Here is an 18,028-nt window from a genome sequence, read left to right on the forward strand (position 1 = left end):
AGATCCCTCAAATGCTTTCCCTCAGTCGGCAGCTCTAGGCCCCTCCCCCCGTCCGGCTCTACCAGCCCCGGAGGGGCTGGCAGGGCCCGCTGGGGGCGTGGGAGCGGAAGGCGCGCTCCCGGGGCGGGCAGAGGCGGGTGTCGAGGCCTGAGGGTGGGAACTGGGTGAAGGGCCCGACGGCAGGGTCTGTCCAGAACTGCCCGGACAACAGCGCGCAGCGAGGGTGAGACCCCGGCGGAGTCCCGTCCCTTCCCCTAAACTCCCAGCAGCCAGACTGGGAACCCCAGCTGACTCGGGAACCACACCGCGTCCCACTTCGGAGGTGGGCCCCACATGCCCAAGAAAAAACTTTGGGGATCTGTCGAGAGGGCACTTGGCGGGACCGGACACTTCTCTTCCCCTCCTTCCTCTCACTGTCCGGGGAAACCTTCCATCCCTTACACCCTCCCCCTCCCCCGCCACTTCCCAATCCCTAGACTCTGCCCTTCAGGGCAGTGGTGGGTTGGGAAGGTAGAACTCCTGAGACTGGTTACACCTGCGCGGGGGCGGGGAGGGGGGTTCAGTCTTTTCCCTTTTGTAAGCGGGGAGGGGAATTCTGGAAGGAATCCAGCACGTAAGTGGGGTCCAGCGCTAAGCAGACGTGGAGTTATGCCGCCCTGGGGGCGATGAGGGTGAGGGGTGAAGACTGATTTCTGAGTGTTGTTCCTGTGTGGGATGATTTCATGCAAACTAGAACTAATCTGGAAGAGGGGTGCAAGTTTCCTCTGGGGCCCCAGATACCCCGCTTCGATGCCCACCCCCTCCCGCAAGCATCTCTTGCCTCCTGGAGCCCAGGGGAAGTGGCTACTCCTGGCCCTGGGTGTGAACAGCCCATCCTGGCTGCCTTCCACAGGAAACCTGATCTGAGGGACAGAACAGGAAGGAAGCAGATGGGTGTGGAGCCAGGAAGCAGGGAAGGGTGGCACAGGGCGGAGCTCCGGGCTGGGAAACACTATAATTGTCATAGTCCAAACCCTGTTCCCAGCCCCAAAGCTGGGTCTTATAGAGGCCAGGGATTTGGTGATGCCCTCCTGTGCCCAGCTGCCATTAGAATCCAACCCAGCTCTCAAAGGCAACCTCCTCCTCTAAAGCTTCCCTTAACCTTCTAATGTGACCTCAGCCAAGTTTAACTTCAGTTTGTTTCAACCGTAAAATGGGATAATAGAAGCTACCTCACAGGATTGTTGTGAAGATATTATGTAATATGCTGGAAAAGTCCCTGGCACAGGGTAAACATTCTTGAAAAGTTTACTCTGTTTTTTTTTTTTTTTTTTCTTCCTAGGGTGCTGTGTATATCTGCCCAGAACCCTGGCCCCATCCTGCCTGGTTTCATCTGTGCCTTACCCAGTAGACTATGAGCTCCTTGAGGGCAAGGCCCATCCCTTTTCTACTTCAATAGTCACCTCCTATCCCCAAGATACTGTGGCCATACCAGGGCTTGCCCAGAGGAGGGCTGAAGAGATGCACTTAGAATTATCCAATGAAGTTGCCACTAGAGATAGAAGATAGAAGCACAGGATTTTGTCTGTCCTGGAGGAGCTGATAGACTAGATGAGGAGCTGAGAGAGACACAGGGCGCAAAGAGAAACATTAGGTGCTAAATCTTGGGGCACCCACTGTACTTATTTCTGGAGCTCAGGGAAAGGAGAGCTGGTATAGGCTGGATAGGCTGAGAAGGGCCTCCCGGTGAAGTGGTCCTTTCACCCAGCCCAAGCCTACAGCGGGAAAAGCAGGGAGAGGTGAGGAAGTAGGCTCACTGGGTGCTGCTGAGTGCACAGTGAGAGGTGGTGGGAGCTATGGCAGGGGAGGTGGGGAACAAGGGGCCAGTCTACCCAAAGGCTCACCAGCACCAGAAAGACAAAATGCCCTCTCCTTCCACTATGGGCCTCCTGTTTCCTCCATCCCAATCTTGGGAGACCCCTGAGTTTGAGCTTCAGAAACTCTGGAGCTGAAAGATTTGGCCTCAAGATCTGGCTCTGCCATTTACTAGCTGTGTGACCTTGGGCAGACCATGTACGCTTTCCAAGCCTCAGTTGGGCCATCTGTAAAATGGTGATAAGAATACTACCTGGGCTTCCCTGGTGGCGCAGTGGTTGAGAGTCCGCCTGCCGATGCAGGGAACACGGGTTTGTGCCCCGGTCCGGGAAGATCCCACCTGCCGCGGAGCTGCTGGGCCCGTGAGCCATGGCCGCTGAGACTGTGCGTCCGGAGCCTGTGCTCCGCAACAGGATAGGCCACACAGTGAGAGGCCCGCGTACCGCCAAAAACAAAAAACAAAAAACAAAAAAACCCCACCTGATTCACATAGCTGTTGGTAGGACTGAAGGAGATAACGCCCAGAAAGCATTTAGCCTGCCTAGCACACTGTCGTGGCCCAATAAATGGGAGGCGTCTTGTTGTTTTCTGTGCAGACTTTGCCACCAATGTCACTGCTGAACTCTGGCTGGCCCCACCAAGGGGAGAGGCTGACCCTTCCGGAGCCAAATCCACCAGTCAACTCAGACAGCAACCCAGGTCACATGCCAGAGGAGGACCCTGAGGAAACCTCTGCTCAGGCGGTAGGGGTCCTGCCCTTCCCTCTGAGACCAACACCCCCTCCATCCTTTGGACCTCTTCCCATTTCCACCAAGTGGGAGGTAGTTAGCCTTTGTGCCCAACTTCTTGCAGCCCTTTCTCTTTGCAGGAATCCCTGTCCCTACAGCCCTCTCAGGACACAGGGGTTCAACTTCTTTAAACTTATCCACATGAATACATGAATACTCTCCTAGGGAGTCTGTGTTGTCAAAGCAGAACCTAGGGACTTTGCCTCTAAGGAGTGAAAGGGGTGATTTCAAGCATAAGAAGGAAGCTGTTTTGCAGTGCGCCCCCCCCTAACCTGCCTCAATCAGACCACAAACGTGGGAGTGGATCAGCTGTCCTTGTGATCTTGAAGGAGGATCCTCCAAATGGAGGGGGGTGCTTGGATGTTGTTCCAGATTGGCGAAGAGGTGGCAATGAAGAGGGAAGGAAAGAAGGGGAAGGAAGGAAAAGCCGAGCTCTGCTTCTCTCCTTTTGCTGCGTTTCCTCAGGATCCTGAAGTCCTGAGCTTGGGGAACCCTGGCCTGGACACCAACCAAGCCCCCAGCTGGCCTGGACTCCGGACCCTCCTGCAGCAGCTCCCTCCACAGGACAGCGATGTGGGTCTCCCTCTCCCCAGCTTTCCTCTCTCTTGCCTCCCTTTCTTTACTTACCGTGGGAAGGAGTTTGGTCCAAAAGGCAGGGGACATGCATTTAAGGCCTAGCTTTGCCACTAATTGGGGGAAGTCATCCCCCACCCCCAGCCTGAGCTTTCACAACTACATAATGGGTGCAGTAACATCTGCTCTGCCCACCACAATGCTTAGTTGAAGAGCAAATGAGAAAATGGACATGACCAGCTTTTGAAACTGATAATGGAATGTACAAATGTAGAGAGTATGGTGGTTAAGTATTTATTGAGGGCCTATGTGTGCCCAGTCTAAAGGCTTACAGTTCAGCTGGGGAGGCGAGGCAGGAGAATATGGAATAAATAGGGAAAATACAGTGGGAAGTGATATTAAGCTACAGCTCATTGGGAGCCAGGATCTAAATATATGGAGATGGGCTAAGTACTGTAGGGCTGTCAGGACCTGAGCGATCACCATTGCTGGTGGGGGAGGGGGTGGTGAGACGGAGGTGGACTTATGCCAGTTCTTTTCCCTCTTTCCCTCTCCTCAGTGCCCTTCTGTGCTGTTATCTCCTGCAGCTCCCTGAGGTTTCACAACCCTCCTTTGACCCAGCAGCTAAACCTCCCCTCTCCAGTCAAACTTCAACCTTGCCTGCTGGGGCTCTCCCGGTCACAGTGGACCTCTGTTTCTGCAGGAGCGCTACTGCCTGGCCCCTGGGGAGGAGGAGCTGGCTGAGCTGCGGCTCTTCTGTGCCCAGCGGAGGCGGGAGGCCCTGGGACAGGGGGTGGCCCGCCTAGTACCTCCCAAGCTTGAAGAATGCACCTGTGAAAAGGTATGTAGCACCCTCCCCCCAATATTCCCCTTCCTCCTCTTTGCCCTCTCACTTCTTCAGAAGGGGCTGGCTTCTGGGATTCTTGAAGGGGGAAAAGGGGTTTGGGGATTGACAGTTTGGCAAAGTTTAGGAAAAAGGGAAACCAAATTTAGGGGTTCTTCGTGGAGCCTGCAGTGGAGGTGGGCTTGCCAGAAATATGGGGAGAACAGTTAGGTTGGGGTTGGGATGGAAGAGCCAGGAGAGAAGGTAGGAGGGCCTCTGACCAGCGCAGCACCCGCACCCCGCAGTGCAGGGAGCAGCTGAGGCCAGGGGAGTACGGAGTGTTCACAGCTCGGGCAGGAGAGCAGCGCTGCTGGCACCGGGCTTGCTTTGCCTGCCAGGCCTGTGGCCAGGCCCTGATAAACCTCATCTACTTCTCCCACGATGGGCGTCTCTACTGCGGCCGTCATCACGCAGAGCTGCTGCGGCCGCGCTGCCCGGCTTGTGACCAGGTACAGCCTCGAGGGGAGGGGCTGGAGGGGGTCTGCCCAGGGTCCAACGCGGCAGATGCAACGGGACACCTCTTCCAGTACCACGGAGTGGGGAACAGAGAACTAGGAACCAGCCTGGGAACTTTGTATTCCCTTTGCTCTGACTTGAGCTCTGGGCACCTGGGACTCGTTGCCTTTGTGCCCTCCCTCACCGCAAGCAGTCTCCCAAATTTTCTTGGACTCTGAGAGGATTTCTCCAGAGCGGGAACTCTTAGACAGACGTTCATCTCAGTACGTCGGGTGCCCAGTGCTGGGCCTGCTCCTGCGAGGAACTCCCTCAATGTCCGCACAAGAGGCTGCACGGAACCCTGGGTTGGGCGTCCAGGAGACCCGGGTCGCACTTCTTCAGGCTGTGCCACCTGCTAGCTGGGGGATCCTGGCTAAGCCAATCAGCCCTCCCCGCATCCGAGAGTGGTTGAGTAGATCAAATGGGAATGTCTGTAGACGTGCTTTAGCGTCAACTGGGTATAAGGCGTGGTTACTGGATGAATGAATGAGTGAATGAATGAATGAGCCGTTCCCCTCTCCCTCTCCCAGCTGATCTTCTCCCGCCGCTGCACCGAGGCCGAGGGACGGCGCTGGCACGAGAACCACTTCTGCTGCCAGGACTGCGCCGGGCCCTTGGGCGGGGGACGTTATGCCCTGCTGGGCGGCGGCCCCTGCTGCCCCAGCTGCTTTGAGAGACGCTATTCGGATGCCGGCTCGAGTCCGGCCCCGACAGTGGAAGGCAGGGCGTCCCCGGGTAAGGGAGGAGAAGGTGCAGATCAAAGGGGAAGGGGGCAGCGGCTTGAGCTGGGCTGAGGGGGAGTTCTCCCGGGCTGGGACCCTCGTCCCGGTCCCACGCCGTCCCGCCCCTCCAGCAGCGCCCCCGTCCCCCCCACCGCACCCCCCCAGACCCGAGCCTCGGGGCCCGCAGCTCTCACCGCGCGTCCCTGGCCGGAGCGCTCCGAGGGCCTCCAGAACCCACCCCGCGCCGCGGTTGAGGCTGCGGCACGGGACTCGCTCCTGGGCTGGGGCCGCGGCCGCCCTCTGCTGGGCGGAGGCGGGGAGGGGCGGGGAGCCGGGAGAGGACTCACCGCGGCGGCGCGCAAGGCCCGGGGGCGGGGCGGGAGGCTGGGCCCCGACTGGGACTGGCTTCTGGCGGCCGTCCCGCCCGGATCTGGGAGAGGGAGACTCGCGGCACTGAGATGGGCGTTTCTGACCCGGCCCGGAACAGGGGAGGCGGAGCTCGGCGGATTTGAAGACGGGCACCGCGCCCCGCGGAATGCCGCGATCATCTCCCGGGCAGCCCTTCTCGCTACTGCCGCCAGCTCCAGTCTGGAAACCCAGAGGGGGATGCTTGGATCCAGCCCGGAGCAGGAGTGTAGAGCTGGGGACCAGGCGGAGACACCCAAAGGGCAAGAGCAGGGCTGCCCAGAGACTCCCCTTGATCCCAAGGAGGACGCTTCGTGCCCCACCTGCTCCTCTTCCTCTGAATCGGAACCCGAAGGCTTTTTCTTAGGCCAGCGCCTTCCCCGGCCCTGGGAGACCCCCGGCAATCTCCAAGCTGGGGACAGCGACACCTCCAGGAAGCATTGCACCATTTGCTAGTGGCGCGGCCCGGAAAAAGGGTGGCTGGGGAGGTAATCTGTAAGGTGAGAGAGCAAAGCTCTCCTCCCCCTATAAAAACCCTAGACTGAACGCCATCAGGGCCCATGGCTGGGAGAGGCGGCGAAATAACAAATTTGGAGTGCCTCCCTTTAGCCCGCGCATTCTCTGACTTTTCATGGAGACTCTTGGGGAGCCCCATTCCTCAAAGCTACGCATCCCCTGCTGAGTGAGACCCTACCCCACCCCCACAGGCTAGGCAGCCCCATCCTCAGCATCCTCCTCCTGAGCCAACGAAGTGATCACTCAGAGACCACCTGTGACTGACAGGGTGGGCCAGCCGAAGGCCAGGAGGGAGCCGGAGGTGGAACCCGACCAGGGGAGGTTGGAGCTGGACGGCGCTCCTCTCCCGGCAGAGGTCGCGGACTCGCAGCCCGGGAGTTCTCACTCCCGGCGTCTTACCAAGCTCAAGCCACTGCGCCCTCTGTCGGCGAGTAGCCAGCGGAAACGCGAGACCGGAAGTTGCGTGATCTGCTGGCGCCGACAAGGGGCGTGGTGAGAGACCTTGCGGATCGCTGGTGTGCTGCTATGGCTTCCAGTGGGGCAGGCGTGATCGCTGCGGGCTCGGCAAATGAAGCTCCCGAAATTCCAGACAACGTGGGAGACTGGCTTCGGGGCGTCTACCGCTTCGCCACCGATAGGAATGACTTCCGCAGGTAACCGAGGCACGGGAGCTTGGTCGCTCTCCTGCCCTTCGCGCACGTATTACGTGTCAGGTTTCCTTCTTCGCCGAGGCTGGGCCCTCCGGATTTTTTACACCGCCAGTATCTCGGCCTTTTCGTGGCTCTGGCTGTGCTTTGCTGAGGTCCTTGACCGGGAGAGTTCCCGTGCGGCCAAAGCGCTCCTTTCAGTCACCGGGGTCTGTCTAGAGAATCTTACCCTACCCGCGGAGACCCGGGGAGAGGAGGCGCCAACACGTAAACAGGCTTTTCGGCCCTGGACGAGTACTTAATTGGGTTTTGCATTTGACCCTACTCTTACTAGACGTAGAAACGAACCTTAAATAACCACGTGGGTCTTGGGTAACCTATTATGTAACCATCGATGATGCTCTTGCGATTCTAAAGTGTTTTTGCCTTGGGAGGGGGCGGCTTCCAGGGTGGTGATGGGAAGCTTCCCCCCCCCAGCCCATCTTTCACTGACCAAAGACACGTGACTCAGTGACCACAGGGTTAAAGGGATGCATTTTTTCCAGGAACTTGATCCTCAATTTGGGACTTTTTGCTGCCGGAGTTTGGCTGGCCAGGAATTTGAGTGACATTGACCTAATGGCACCTCAGCCTGGGGTGTAGCCGTAAAGGTAAGCATTAACCACTGTTCTGCCTGTTTTAGGAGTCCTAGAGACTGGGATAAGAAATAATTTATATCAGCTATTCACAAAATAATAGATAAAGAGACTTGATGTAAAATCCTTGGCTATTCCTAGTTAGATGTGTCTCCAGATGTTCCAAGGGATTTGAGTCTCTTACCAATTTCCCTCTAATGATTTTACATTTCTGATGCCACCTGTTGTCTGATTGCAGACACATGGAACCCCTGTGCTGTACTCGAACCTTCCAAAAACAGAGCCTCCGATCTGTGACCGTCACAAGACTTGCCCTGATGGCGGCTGAAGTTTGATTCAGATGGGCACCTTTCCTTCCCTGCTTGATTTCCTTTTCTTTGCTGAGTCCACTCAGAACACCCTTCTCTGGTCAGCAGGTAGGGTCCAGCTAAAGTGTTGTCCTGTGTTCTGTAAAGTTCTGTACATAGTTCCAAAGTTTCTGCAGGGGATGATCTTTGCTCTTGTCCTGAGGAATATTCTAATGGTATTTTAACAAATAAAAACTGTACACAAAGACAGCCATTTTATTCTTTTAATAAGAAACTTCGGCTTACAAAAACAAGGTGTAAAAAGTCAAGATTTACAAAAATCATAAAAACATGATTTATATTTCACACTCGAGAGAGACAGGAACAAGCCCCAAACATGGATTGTAACAGAGATGGTTTGCTTCATATTTTCAAAAGAAAAAAAGAAAAGGAAACTGTAGCCACCGTTCATTGATGTTAGCATAGGATGAAGCATATTGTTGAGGAATTTCCATTTTTGAGCAGTACTAAGGGAAGAAGTCATTTGGTGTTGCATAGCATTTTAGTGCACCGGGTGGGTTTTCCAGGCACCAGGGAGGCATTGTTGCCATAGTACAGTGGGATTTGAGGGCAGTGAGGTGCAGGTAGAGGCAAGGGGTAAGTAAGCCTGGGCAGTGGGCACTGAAGTGACACTGCTGGAGGAAGCTGCTTCCTTCACAAGGAAATAGATTATTTTCTGACCCTAAAATTCATGGTACTGCCACCACTGTCCAGGAGTTTGGGGTTCTTTGGAAATGGAATATGTAAGGAACTGGCATGGAAAGAATCACATAGGCCTAGAAAGGTGTGGACATAGTGACAGGCTCCCCTTGGCAATTTTTCTAGTTGATTTGCTCTACTAGGCATTTTAAAAAAATACATACTACTTTTCCGTGCCGAGTCTCTTACGGAACGGGTGTGGGATTAAAGGACATGAACTGGAAAGGAGGGTCAGTATAAATGCACCACAGTGGCCTAATTGTTAGTTGACAGGTGTTGTCTTTAGCAATCTGTTCACTAAAGGTAAACAGAATAAAATGGTCCTTGATCCTGCTGGCATAAATGTGGTTAAAAGCTGTTAGGGAATTAGATTTTTTGTATGTTAAAGAAAAGCACCATTCTCTTATGAGCATTAATCAGGGAGGAGGTCCCATCTCTCAGGAGGAAGGAGTTTGAGCTTGTATGAATTCAGGTCTGTGGCTGGCTTAACATGAAGGCAGGATCCTTTAAGAGTCTACACGGGGACCACAGATGCTCTGACAAGTTTATATCTGATGAGGAAAGGTAACATACATGAAGCAAGGCTTAGGTTTAAAGCCATCACCCCCGCAAATGGTGACCAGGAAGGAAACTTTTAAGTCCCTTCAGCCTGCATCAGACCACTGCGCTAAGACTAGAAATACCAGCACCTCCTGTTCTTTATAGGAGTGAAACTTACATCCTTTAAGTCTGCTACCTGATCTATTCATAATTGTGAACAGTTCTATTTGATAAAAATTTTCAAAGCTAAAAATCAAAATCTGGCCAAAATTAAAGACATGGCAGCTTCCAAAAGCATAATTCAAGTTTCACTTAAAATTTAATGTTTTAGCTTCAAGTAACAGTGCCACTGTTGGTTTATAAAGCCATAAAGCTGGTAAGGTAAAGTTTCATTTAAACTGCCTTAATTCCCGAAAGTGATAAGAGTTTAGCAGATTAAAGCTACCAAATCTACAATTTCCTCAAATTCTGATGAATAATTATTCCATAAATGAAAGTGCTGGCTTTCATCATTTCAACACATTTCTCAAGGGAAGTCAGTTTCACATCCTGTCATACGGTGCTTAGCCCAGGCTAGTTAACACCGTATGACAGGATGTAAACACATAACATAGTATGACAGTACTATGAAAATCTCCTACACAACCTAGTTAGATTTGAAATAGAAACATGCCAGCAGAATTTAGTATGGAGAAAGTCCACAAAAATGACCATTCACTTCAATGCTCTAGTGGCTGTGGTGTACTTAGAACAGTGTTTGGGTTGAGTACACAGTGGTTAAAGTCAAAGCCGTAGACCAAGAAAATGGTAAATTTAAACGTGGAAGATATAAACTAAACTCACAGTCATATTTAGAAGGCGCTTTTCAGCTTTAGTGCTAACTTCAAAAAAGAATCTGAACCACCAGGGAGATTCATACTTACCTGGTAAAGAAACTAAGTGGCCATGGGAGGTTTTATTCCAAAGATACAACCTCCTCACCTAATTAGGCTGAGGGATCCAATTATTATATGCGCTTTGAGTGGTAAGCTTTTTAAACACCCTTTGGTGAAGTCTTGGAAACCTTAAGGTGGGAGTAAAAGGAGCATGCTGTGTTTATAGCCCTGCAGGTGAGCAGGCTGGGTCTTTTCCCCTTCCACAGCCACTCAGCACCATCCCAGTCAGCAGCTGCCAGGGAGTGGGGCTGGGGAGCTGGGACAGGTTCTTTGAGCCTTCTTTTTTGCATATTACACAGTGCACTGGCTTGCCTTACAATCTAAAGGTTCACATATAGGGGATTGTGTTCTACACTGCTTCCTGAAATTTTGTGCAAAAGAACTTCAGAACTAATGAAGGTACCACTTCAGGAGGAACCGTTTTTGTTTGACTTCTACCATACGTTGCCCAGCATTAGAAAAACTAAAAGACCTTCTTCTGAATAGTTGTGCTCTCCCAACCAGCTGGAAAAGCAGCCCTTCCACTTATAAGATATAATCCCAGATAGGAATACAGTATATGTTTAGGAAGGGGTAGCCCTCCCAGCCTGATTTTAAAAAGGCCTGAGCTAATGTTTGGAACATAAAAGGGGTGGTAAAAAAGAATGGGGTACATAGTCTGCCTTGAAAAGGAGACATTGATGAATAATCAAACACAAAGATTTTGGATATTACAATAAAAATTTCAGAACTTGCTGGTAAGAATAATTTGCTTTCACACACACAAGATATGAAATGCTTTTAAAAAGTCTGACACCAAATGTCCTTTACACTATACAGACCCATTTGCCACTTGAAATGACAAGAAGGAATCCTTCCCCTTAATCTTTTCAATCCCATGCAAACCATAATTGGGTACAAGGCACCAAATTTTATGAATTGTATAAAATTAGTTCACAAAGCTTTATCAGTAAGTAAAACAAACTCCATTTCTCCCTCCCTGCCCACCCACATCCCAACCCCCAACACCCAACCAAGTTTTCATTCTGTACTACTGTTGACCTCTCTTGTGTTTATGCTGGGACCTGGCTAGGGCCATGCTCCACTGCCAGCCAATCCACCTCATTAGTTCTTGCACTCTGATGGAACTGTAAGCATAGCCTGAGCGGGGAACTCATACAATCATTGACTCTAGAAGCCTTGCCATTAAAAACAAAAATAAACTCTGCTGTTGAGTCCATAGGACACATTAACACTTCTATAGTTTCCAATTTTATTCATGACATTGTAAGAGACATCTGGAAATTCTTTACAGTGTGGCACTGCCCCCATCAGCCTGAGAGGGACTAGATCAAAGCAGGCAAGAGGTCTGCCCACCTTTAAATAAGAGCTTCAGTTCTTGGCCATTGAGGGCATTCCTTTTTTTTTTTTTTTAAAAAAAAAAAAAAAAAAAACACTAGCATGGATGCTCTCAGAGGCAACCACAAGTATGAGGGTCAAGCTAGATTGAGGTAAAATCCTATTTGAGGGGCCAGGGTGCATTCATCTTGGCTGGCTACAGCAAAAAGTAAACACACCAGCCAACTACGAAGGGTTCCTAGAACGGGACTCCAACTACTTGTCTGGGAAAGAAGCAGGCTCATAAGGTTCAGTTAGGAGATCTTGGGTTTGATTTGGCAGCATCTAGTCAATTTCTACCCGGTTCTTATTTTCTTCTCTTTACAATGTTTCGACTTAAAGTAAGATGCAACTAAGAAATTCATCTACTTCCAGTATGTACATAAATTAAAGGCAAAGGGACATTTCCGTCACAACAGCCATTGGCTTATGCAGCAAGAGACTCTTTTCTTTGATTAAAATCTCCATAAATACTAACTTCTCAACAGCGTCTAGTGCTGCAGCCTCTGGGTACCTGAGGTGTCTCACTGCAGGGGCACCTTCAAGTGTGTGCGGCTCATTGAGGACTCTGGTATTGGTTTCTATTCCAACTCATTTTAAATGATTTTGTTAATTTGATACAATGTGTGTTCAGCTAATTTAAGCACTTATTTTACAAGTCCTTTGCTTAATAATCCTTAATACTTGGTGTAAAACTATTTTTAAGAATTAAATTTGAAGATTTTTTGATTTTCTATTAGATGTTTATTTTTCTTGTTTTCCCCTGGACAGCCTGAGGGATGAAGTAGATGCTCTACTAGTACTTCTCCATTTGTAAGTTCTCTTTTTCTAGAATAATAAATATAGCATTCAATGAAAGATGAGGCACAATTTATATTTTCCTTCCCTTTTTACTCTCCTTGGGTTTTTTTGAGTTAATGCGCTTTTCTCTTGCCACAAAAAGTCATCACCAATCATGCCAACTTAAAAATGTGGATCTAGAGGATACAGCCTCACGTCAGAGCCTCTGACAGCATGGGCAGCTGTGACACTTTAAAACAGTGTCCAGGTGAGGGTAAGCCCAGGCCAAGTTTGTACGAAGAAGCCTGCAGTAGACAATATAAACCAAATAGCATAAAAAATGCCATACGCTATCGCTTCCAAATAAAAGCTAAATATTACAGGAACCTCACAGAGTTGGAAAAAGCAAGTTTAATTTAAAATATAGTCACTCCTCTTCCTTATCAGGGTGAGCCATTTTCTGTCTGATTTCCTCCAAGTCTCAGTGCTCTCTGGCAGGTCCTATGGGAGAATTCATCTCAAAAGAGGTCAACAGCAAATGCTACAGATCTGCTTGGGAAATGTGGTTCCTCAACATCGCTAAACCTTTGACTCTCATTCTTTAGCCTTTCTTTACCCAACTTCCCATCCCTCCCCAAACTCCCTTCACATCTATCCTCTTCAGGTGGCAACTGTACTTCTACCTGAATTGCAATGTTAATATGACAATACTCAGTCAAAAGATGAGCATTCAGAGTGACGGGCTGAGGCGGGCTGCAGCACTCCCACAGTGAGAGTTACGGTTTGCATTCACTTTTACTAGTGAGTCTAAACGAAGGACTGAGAAGGGAAATTCAGTGGTGCCTGATAGGGCAGAGAGTTTCCATCTGGGCAATCTCATGCCACTTAGAAACTGACCCAGCTTAAAAAAGAAAGATATATTTTACTAGCACTGGAGTTAAGGACAGGGCACTCTTGCTTTTTTCTCTGATGGATTGAGTGTGGGTGGGTAAAGAAACAGGAGGGATTAGCAGATTTTGGAGGAAACAGGCCAGGACTGTCAACAATAAACTGTTCAGACATATAGGAGGAGGATTCCTAAGCCTTAGAAAAGCAAAAGCTCCCACATCTTGTGAACAGGAAATAAGCTGCAGGTTAAGAAAAGCTGCATGCTGCACCAAGGTGAAATGGATGACAGGCATTTAGATAAGCCCTGGACCACTGGCTATCCCCCCACCCCCACCCCCTAACTGAGTTCTGAGAAGGCCTCAGACAACTGACCCAAAGACCAATTTAAACCAAACTATGTGCTTGCCCTAGACCTGAACCAGGGATTTGCTACAGAACTAGGTACCCAGAGTGCCCTTAGGCTCAGTGTGCCACAAAGAACATGTCATGTACCAGTTTCTTGCTTCCCCATGTGAACTGCTCCTTCTTTAGAATGAAGGGATGTCATCTCAGAAGATGTGGTATGATTAAATGACAGCAGCAGCCAGGGAGAGTATGACACATGAAAAACCTCCCATTTCACATGGAGAAATTTCCTCCATGCATCTCATTCCATTCTTCAACTGCTGTCCCCTAAAAAAGGAAGTCTGCAGATTTTCAACCCTTGAGGGCTACTTCCTTTGTAGGAAAAAATCCTTAGACTTCACCTTCCGCCTTGGAACCAATCCTATCCAGCAAGCTGCCAGCCCAGGGCCCCTCCTTGCGTGCTCTGTCGAGGGCTGCTCACATCAGGAGGGTTCTTCTGGTGCTGCAAGGAGTCCTGATTAGCAGGGGAATCATGTAATAGAAAGAACATGGCTGGATATGACCAATTTACTCCCTCTTTCCTCCACCCAGATCCCTCTATATTCAGAAGCAACTGATGAAAGAGTCTTCATAGAAGTTACTCCTTTTGATTTGTTTTAACGAAGGAGGGCATTTCTAAACCCATTTAAAAGAAAGTTGCTACAAATTTTATGATAGCACATGAGTCACCTGGTACCTTCTGCTCTAGACCCAGTGATGCAAACCTAGTAACCTGTTCCTGCAGTAAACCTTATTTCCTATACGAGGAAAGATGTATAGAAACCAATAGTTTAAAAGCAAGCCAGTCCTCGATACGTGCCTCCCATTCAGGGGAAGGTCCGTGGTCTGCCCTCATCGTTGTTGCTGGACTGCACCTGAGTTTGGAGTTGGGTTTCTGAGATTCTTGCATTGCCCTGAACTGTTCTTTGAGTGTAAAAAAGGATGTAGGCTTGAGTTTTGCACACTTCCTCGACACTGCATACATTCAGCTTTGAGTCATTGCAGTGGACCCAAAAACCTAGGAAACCAAATGAAAGAGAGAGAGAAAATGACTACCCAACTTATATTTCAGTCACCAGGCAAACAAGGAGACAAGGAAAGGGACAGAGGAGTTCTGAATAGATCCAACCCTTGATTGTTGGTGGTGGAGGAAGAGAAAAGTAAATGAAACCAACAGACTTCCCGGAAACCACTGGTTTTAACCCCGCAAGCCCCACCACAATACTGCTTGCAGTATCGACCGACTATAATTTTTGTCCTCATTTCATTTCATTCAGGCTTCTTCACTGCCCATTAGGGTTTTCTACAAAGACAGGAGACTGGGGGCTAAGAGATGGGAAAAGGAGGAGGAGGAGAGGGGGAGTGTAAATAGAGAGAAGTGATAAAGGAGAACTTAGAAGGAATAAAAAGTTATTTTTTACAGGCTCACCCTGGCTACCCCAAGGGCTGCGGGGTTCAGGATGGGTACACTACTGAAAACACATCTGCAGCCCACCTGCCTCAGCGCAGTAGCTGGGAGGCTCTGCTCTGAGGGCAAGGACTGAAAGCTCCTTGGGAAGGGCCTTTGTAGTAAATGCTCAGTAAGTGTCCTCAGCTTTGTTATGAGCTGAGGCTAGTGAGATTCCATGAAGTTAGATGGGTCATATTGTTTCTGCAAAACCAAGAATGAAACTGAAGTCTGCAGCAGAAGTATTAATAACAACAATAACCTCTAACATTAACTGACCATTACATACTAGACACCGTGCTCAGCACTTTTACTTGTTAGTTCCTGTCAGTTCTTAGAACAATCAAATGTTGTTACTTAGTGATATATCCAAAATTTGAATCCATCTTTCATAATTCTTTCCACTGGATTTTAATGTATGTAATATCCCCCTATAGATTAAATAAAAGGAATGAAATGTGGACAAACCAACCCTTTTTTGTGTCCCCCACCCCACAGAGTAAAGCGCACGCACCTCCCTCTGTGTTGTAGCAATAGGCTGTGTAGTGTCCTGAGCCAAACCCTTTCCCGTGATGCATGACCACTGCGGAGAGATCATAGGCAAAGGTCTCTTTGTCAAGAGAGGAGAGCATGTCCCTGCAGCAGTAAGGTTCCATGGTTAATACCTGGTCAAAGACGACATGGACCCCAATCTTCTCTCGGTGATTACGGCCAGACCACCTAGAACATGGATATAAACTTCTTACTAGTAAGAAATGGCATGTGTGGTCAGAGGTAGAGGTAGGTGAAACAGGGAACGGAGAAAATTTAACCTGGATTTGGTTTTCTTTCACAACAAGACAGTGGTAATCAATGTTCACATATATTTTCTGTGAATATTGCATGTTCTCTGAAACTAGAAATCCCTGAACAAGCAATTCAGGCAATACTCTTTTTGTACTTTACCTCCTGCCCTCCTTTTCACAGATTATCTCATACTTTATTCTGAAGATCAATCTATAAAAGCCCAAGCGAGGCCAGAAAATGTTCAAGCACAGACATCCAAGTACAGGCTAGCTGATTAAATAGGACCATGAGAGCAGAAGCCCAGTCCTGGCCCCCGACATCAGCTTGCTTCACTGGGCATGAACCATACACTCCATGGAAAGTGTGAGGCCTCTAGGGAACAGGCTTCTCCTCCCAACACCGAAGAAGACATTTGCCTTTGCCAAAGCCTTTGAAGTAGCTATTCCCACAGCTCACAGCCACCTGGGATGCCCCAGAGCAAGCTCACCTGAATCTTTTAAGGTGCAGCCGGAGGACCTGAGGTAGTCTGTAGATCATTAACTGCTTTCTAGCTTCACTCAGAACAAGGGGTTTTGGATTGGATTTTCGTCGTTTGCCTATATGGTTTGGGAAGGCACAAGACATAGATTGTGAGGAGACTCATTCTTTCCGAGCTGTGGCAGAGACAGTGACTTGCCACTCGATATGCATTCTTCTTATTTCTCAGTAATAAACCTCAATTGTATTTGGGGCAGCAATGTGACCCTCTCTAAGACTGCATTTCCCAGCCTCGCATATGCCTGCATGGAGTGGCCACGGAAGTTCTGGTTGAGATGAAAGGAGTGATTGTGTGGCACTCTTGGGATGGCTGCTTAAAGAAGGCTGACTCAGTTGTAAGGTGCATCCTTTGTCCTTCCCACTGTCTGAAAGGAATCTCAGTTTCCTTTCCTGTGAAATGGGGGATAATGCATGTATTTCAGGCTTAGGGAAAAGGTAAGAGGACACAGGATTACTAAAGGACAGCGTTTAAACAGATTTTTTCCCCATGTGAATTGCTTGTGGCCTATACAAATATTTAGAAAAGAAACTTTGCTGGTTTTATATTTTTGTTGTTTTTTTAAAAATATTTATTGGGCTTCCCTGGTGGCGCAGTGGTTGAGGGTCCGCCTGCCAATGCAGGGGACGTGGGTTCATGCCCCAGTCCGGGAGGATCCCACATGCCGCGGAGCGGCCGGGCCCGTGAGCCATGGCCACTGGGCCTGCGCGTTCGGAGCCTGTGCTCTGCAACGGGAGAGGCCAGTGAGAGGCCCGCGTACCACAAAAAAAAAAAAAACTTTCTTTAAAAAATATTTATTTATTTATTTGGCTGCACTGGGTCTTAGTTGTGTCATACATGTGGGATCTAGTTCCCTGACCAGGGATCGAACCTGGGCCCACTGCATTGGGAGCATGGAGTCTTACCCACTGGACCACCAGGGAAGTCCCTGGTTTTATATTTTTATGCCGTACCTATTTTCTGAAACATGTTTCTTGGTAACAGCACACTGCTAGACATGCAGGACAAGGCTGACAGGCTGGCCAAATACACCCAGTTCAAAGCAGAACCAGTGCTAGAGACTCCAATTTTGTTTCTAAAGATACTGAATTGTGGGTGAAATGCATTTCTAAATTACAGCAAGTAAACAGTGGAAATGAAGTTCTCTTAATTTCCATCAGAAGCCTTCTCTATAACCATTTACTGATGACTGCTCTGTCTGTTATTATATTAATTAAATCGGTGAATGGATGGGAATATAAAATTAGTGGTCCACTGTGGTGCCTGCTAATTGTCTTTGAGCTGTTGAAATCATGGTCTCAGTGTCTGAAGAGCGTGGCATCTGATTTCGAAGTCCTGTCTGTACCACTCGTGAAAGGTAGCAAGTCACAGCCAGATGATGTATCAAGGAGCTTTCTGTGACAATAGGATGTGGAGCTGTTGCTTCTCATAATAGACTGCAGCTTTTACTAGGGCTGGTAGTCATGATATGTGAGAGCATGAACGGAAAGAGAATTCAAAGAGGGGCCTGGCCTTATTTTACATTCCTGTTCACCAGCAGATTTTTGAAAATTACTGCAGCTCTGCCTGGGAATCCTGGCATTGACTGCTACTCTCAGCAGAGGGAGTAAGTGAGCTAAGATGAAGACAATAATAGAATATGGCTTTGTTTCCCTAAAACGAAATTCACAAAGAAAAAGATATTACTGATTCAATTGAGATTGATCAGTTCTGTCTCCCATTTGATTAAGCTGGCCACACAGAAAGGCGGAAGACTGAAAGTTTTGAAACTTTCACAAGCAACAGATCAATG

The 18,028-nt window shown here is 49.1% G+C and overlaps 3 protein-coding genes across 8 annotated transcripts in view; 2 read left to right on the plus strand and 1 right to left on the minus strand.

Moving 5' to 3' along the window:
* Positions 1-138: 138 nt before the first annotated feature.
* On the plus strand, positions 139-6,190 carry PRICKLE4 (prickle planar cell polarity protein 4). Of its 6 annotated transcripts, none has more exons than XM_081245677.1 (8): positions 139-223; positions 1,322-1,778; positions 2,451-2,597; positions 3,108-3,215; positions 3,919-4,056; positions 4,344-4,547; positions 5,124-5,328; positions 5,803-6,190. In XM_081245677.1, exons 3-8 carry the CDS (start codon positions 2,463-2,465, stop codon positions 6,174-6,176), a joined length of 1,164 nt encoding a protein of 387 aa, XP_081101803.1. In that variant the 5' UTR covers positions 139-223; positions 1,322-1,778; positions 2,451-2,462; the 3' UTR covers positions 6,177-6,190. The 6 variants fall into 6 exon arrangements, with proteins under 6 accessions (XP_081101803.1, XP_081101804.1, XP_081101800.1 ...); XM_081245678.1 differs by having other exon boundaries at positions 1,322-1,633; XM_081245674.1 differs by having other exon boundaries at positions 1,322-2,597.
* Positions 6,191-6,757: 567 nt separating this feature from the next.
* On the plus strand, positions 6,758-8,073 carry TOMM6 (translocase of outer mitochondrial membrane 6). The gene is made up of 3 exons (XM_081245680.1): positions 6,758-6,889; positions 7,429-7,533; positions 7,757-8,073. The coding sequence occupies exons 1-2, from the start codon at positions 6,762-6,764 to the stop codon at positions 7,523-7,525; spliced, it is 225 nt and encodes a 74-aa protein (XP_081101806.1). The 5' UTR covers positions 6,758-6,761; the 3' UTR covers positions 7,526-7,533; positions 7,757-8,073.
* A 32-nt stretch (positions 8,074-8,105) lies between these two features.
* Positions 8,106-18,028, minus strand: part of USP49 (ubiquitin specific peptidase 49) — a 42,102-nt gene continuing 32,179 nt past the window's right edge. The window contains exons 4-6 of the mRNA XM_081245130.1: positions 16,189-16,297; positions 15,430-15,635; positions 8,106-14,486 (exon numbers count right to left, since the gene is read on the minus strand). Coding sequence (XP_081101256.1) covers positions 14,296-14,486; positions 15,430-15,635; positions 16,189-16,297 — 506 coding nt within the window. The 3' untranslated portion in view covers positions 8,106-14,295. The remainder of the gene's footprint in view (positions 14,487-15,429; positions 15,636-16,188; positions 16,298-18,028) is intronic.

Source organism: Mesoplodon bidens (genome assembly GCF_964165515.1).
Source record: "Mesoplodon bidens genome assembly, chromosome: 10".
Classification (NCBI taxonomy): domain Eukaryota; kingdom Metazoa; phylum Chordata; class Mammalia; order Artiodactyla; family Ziphiidae; genus Mesoplodon; species Mesoplodon bidens.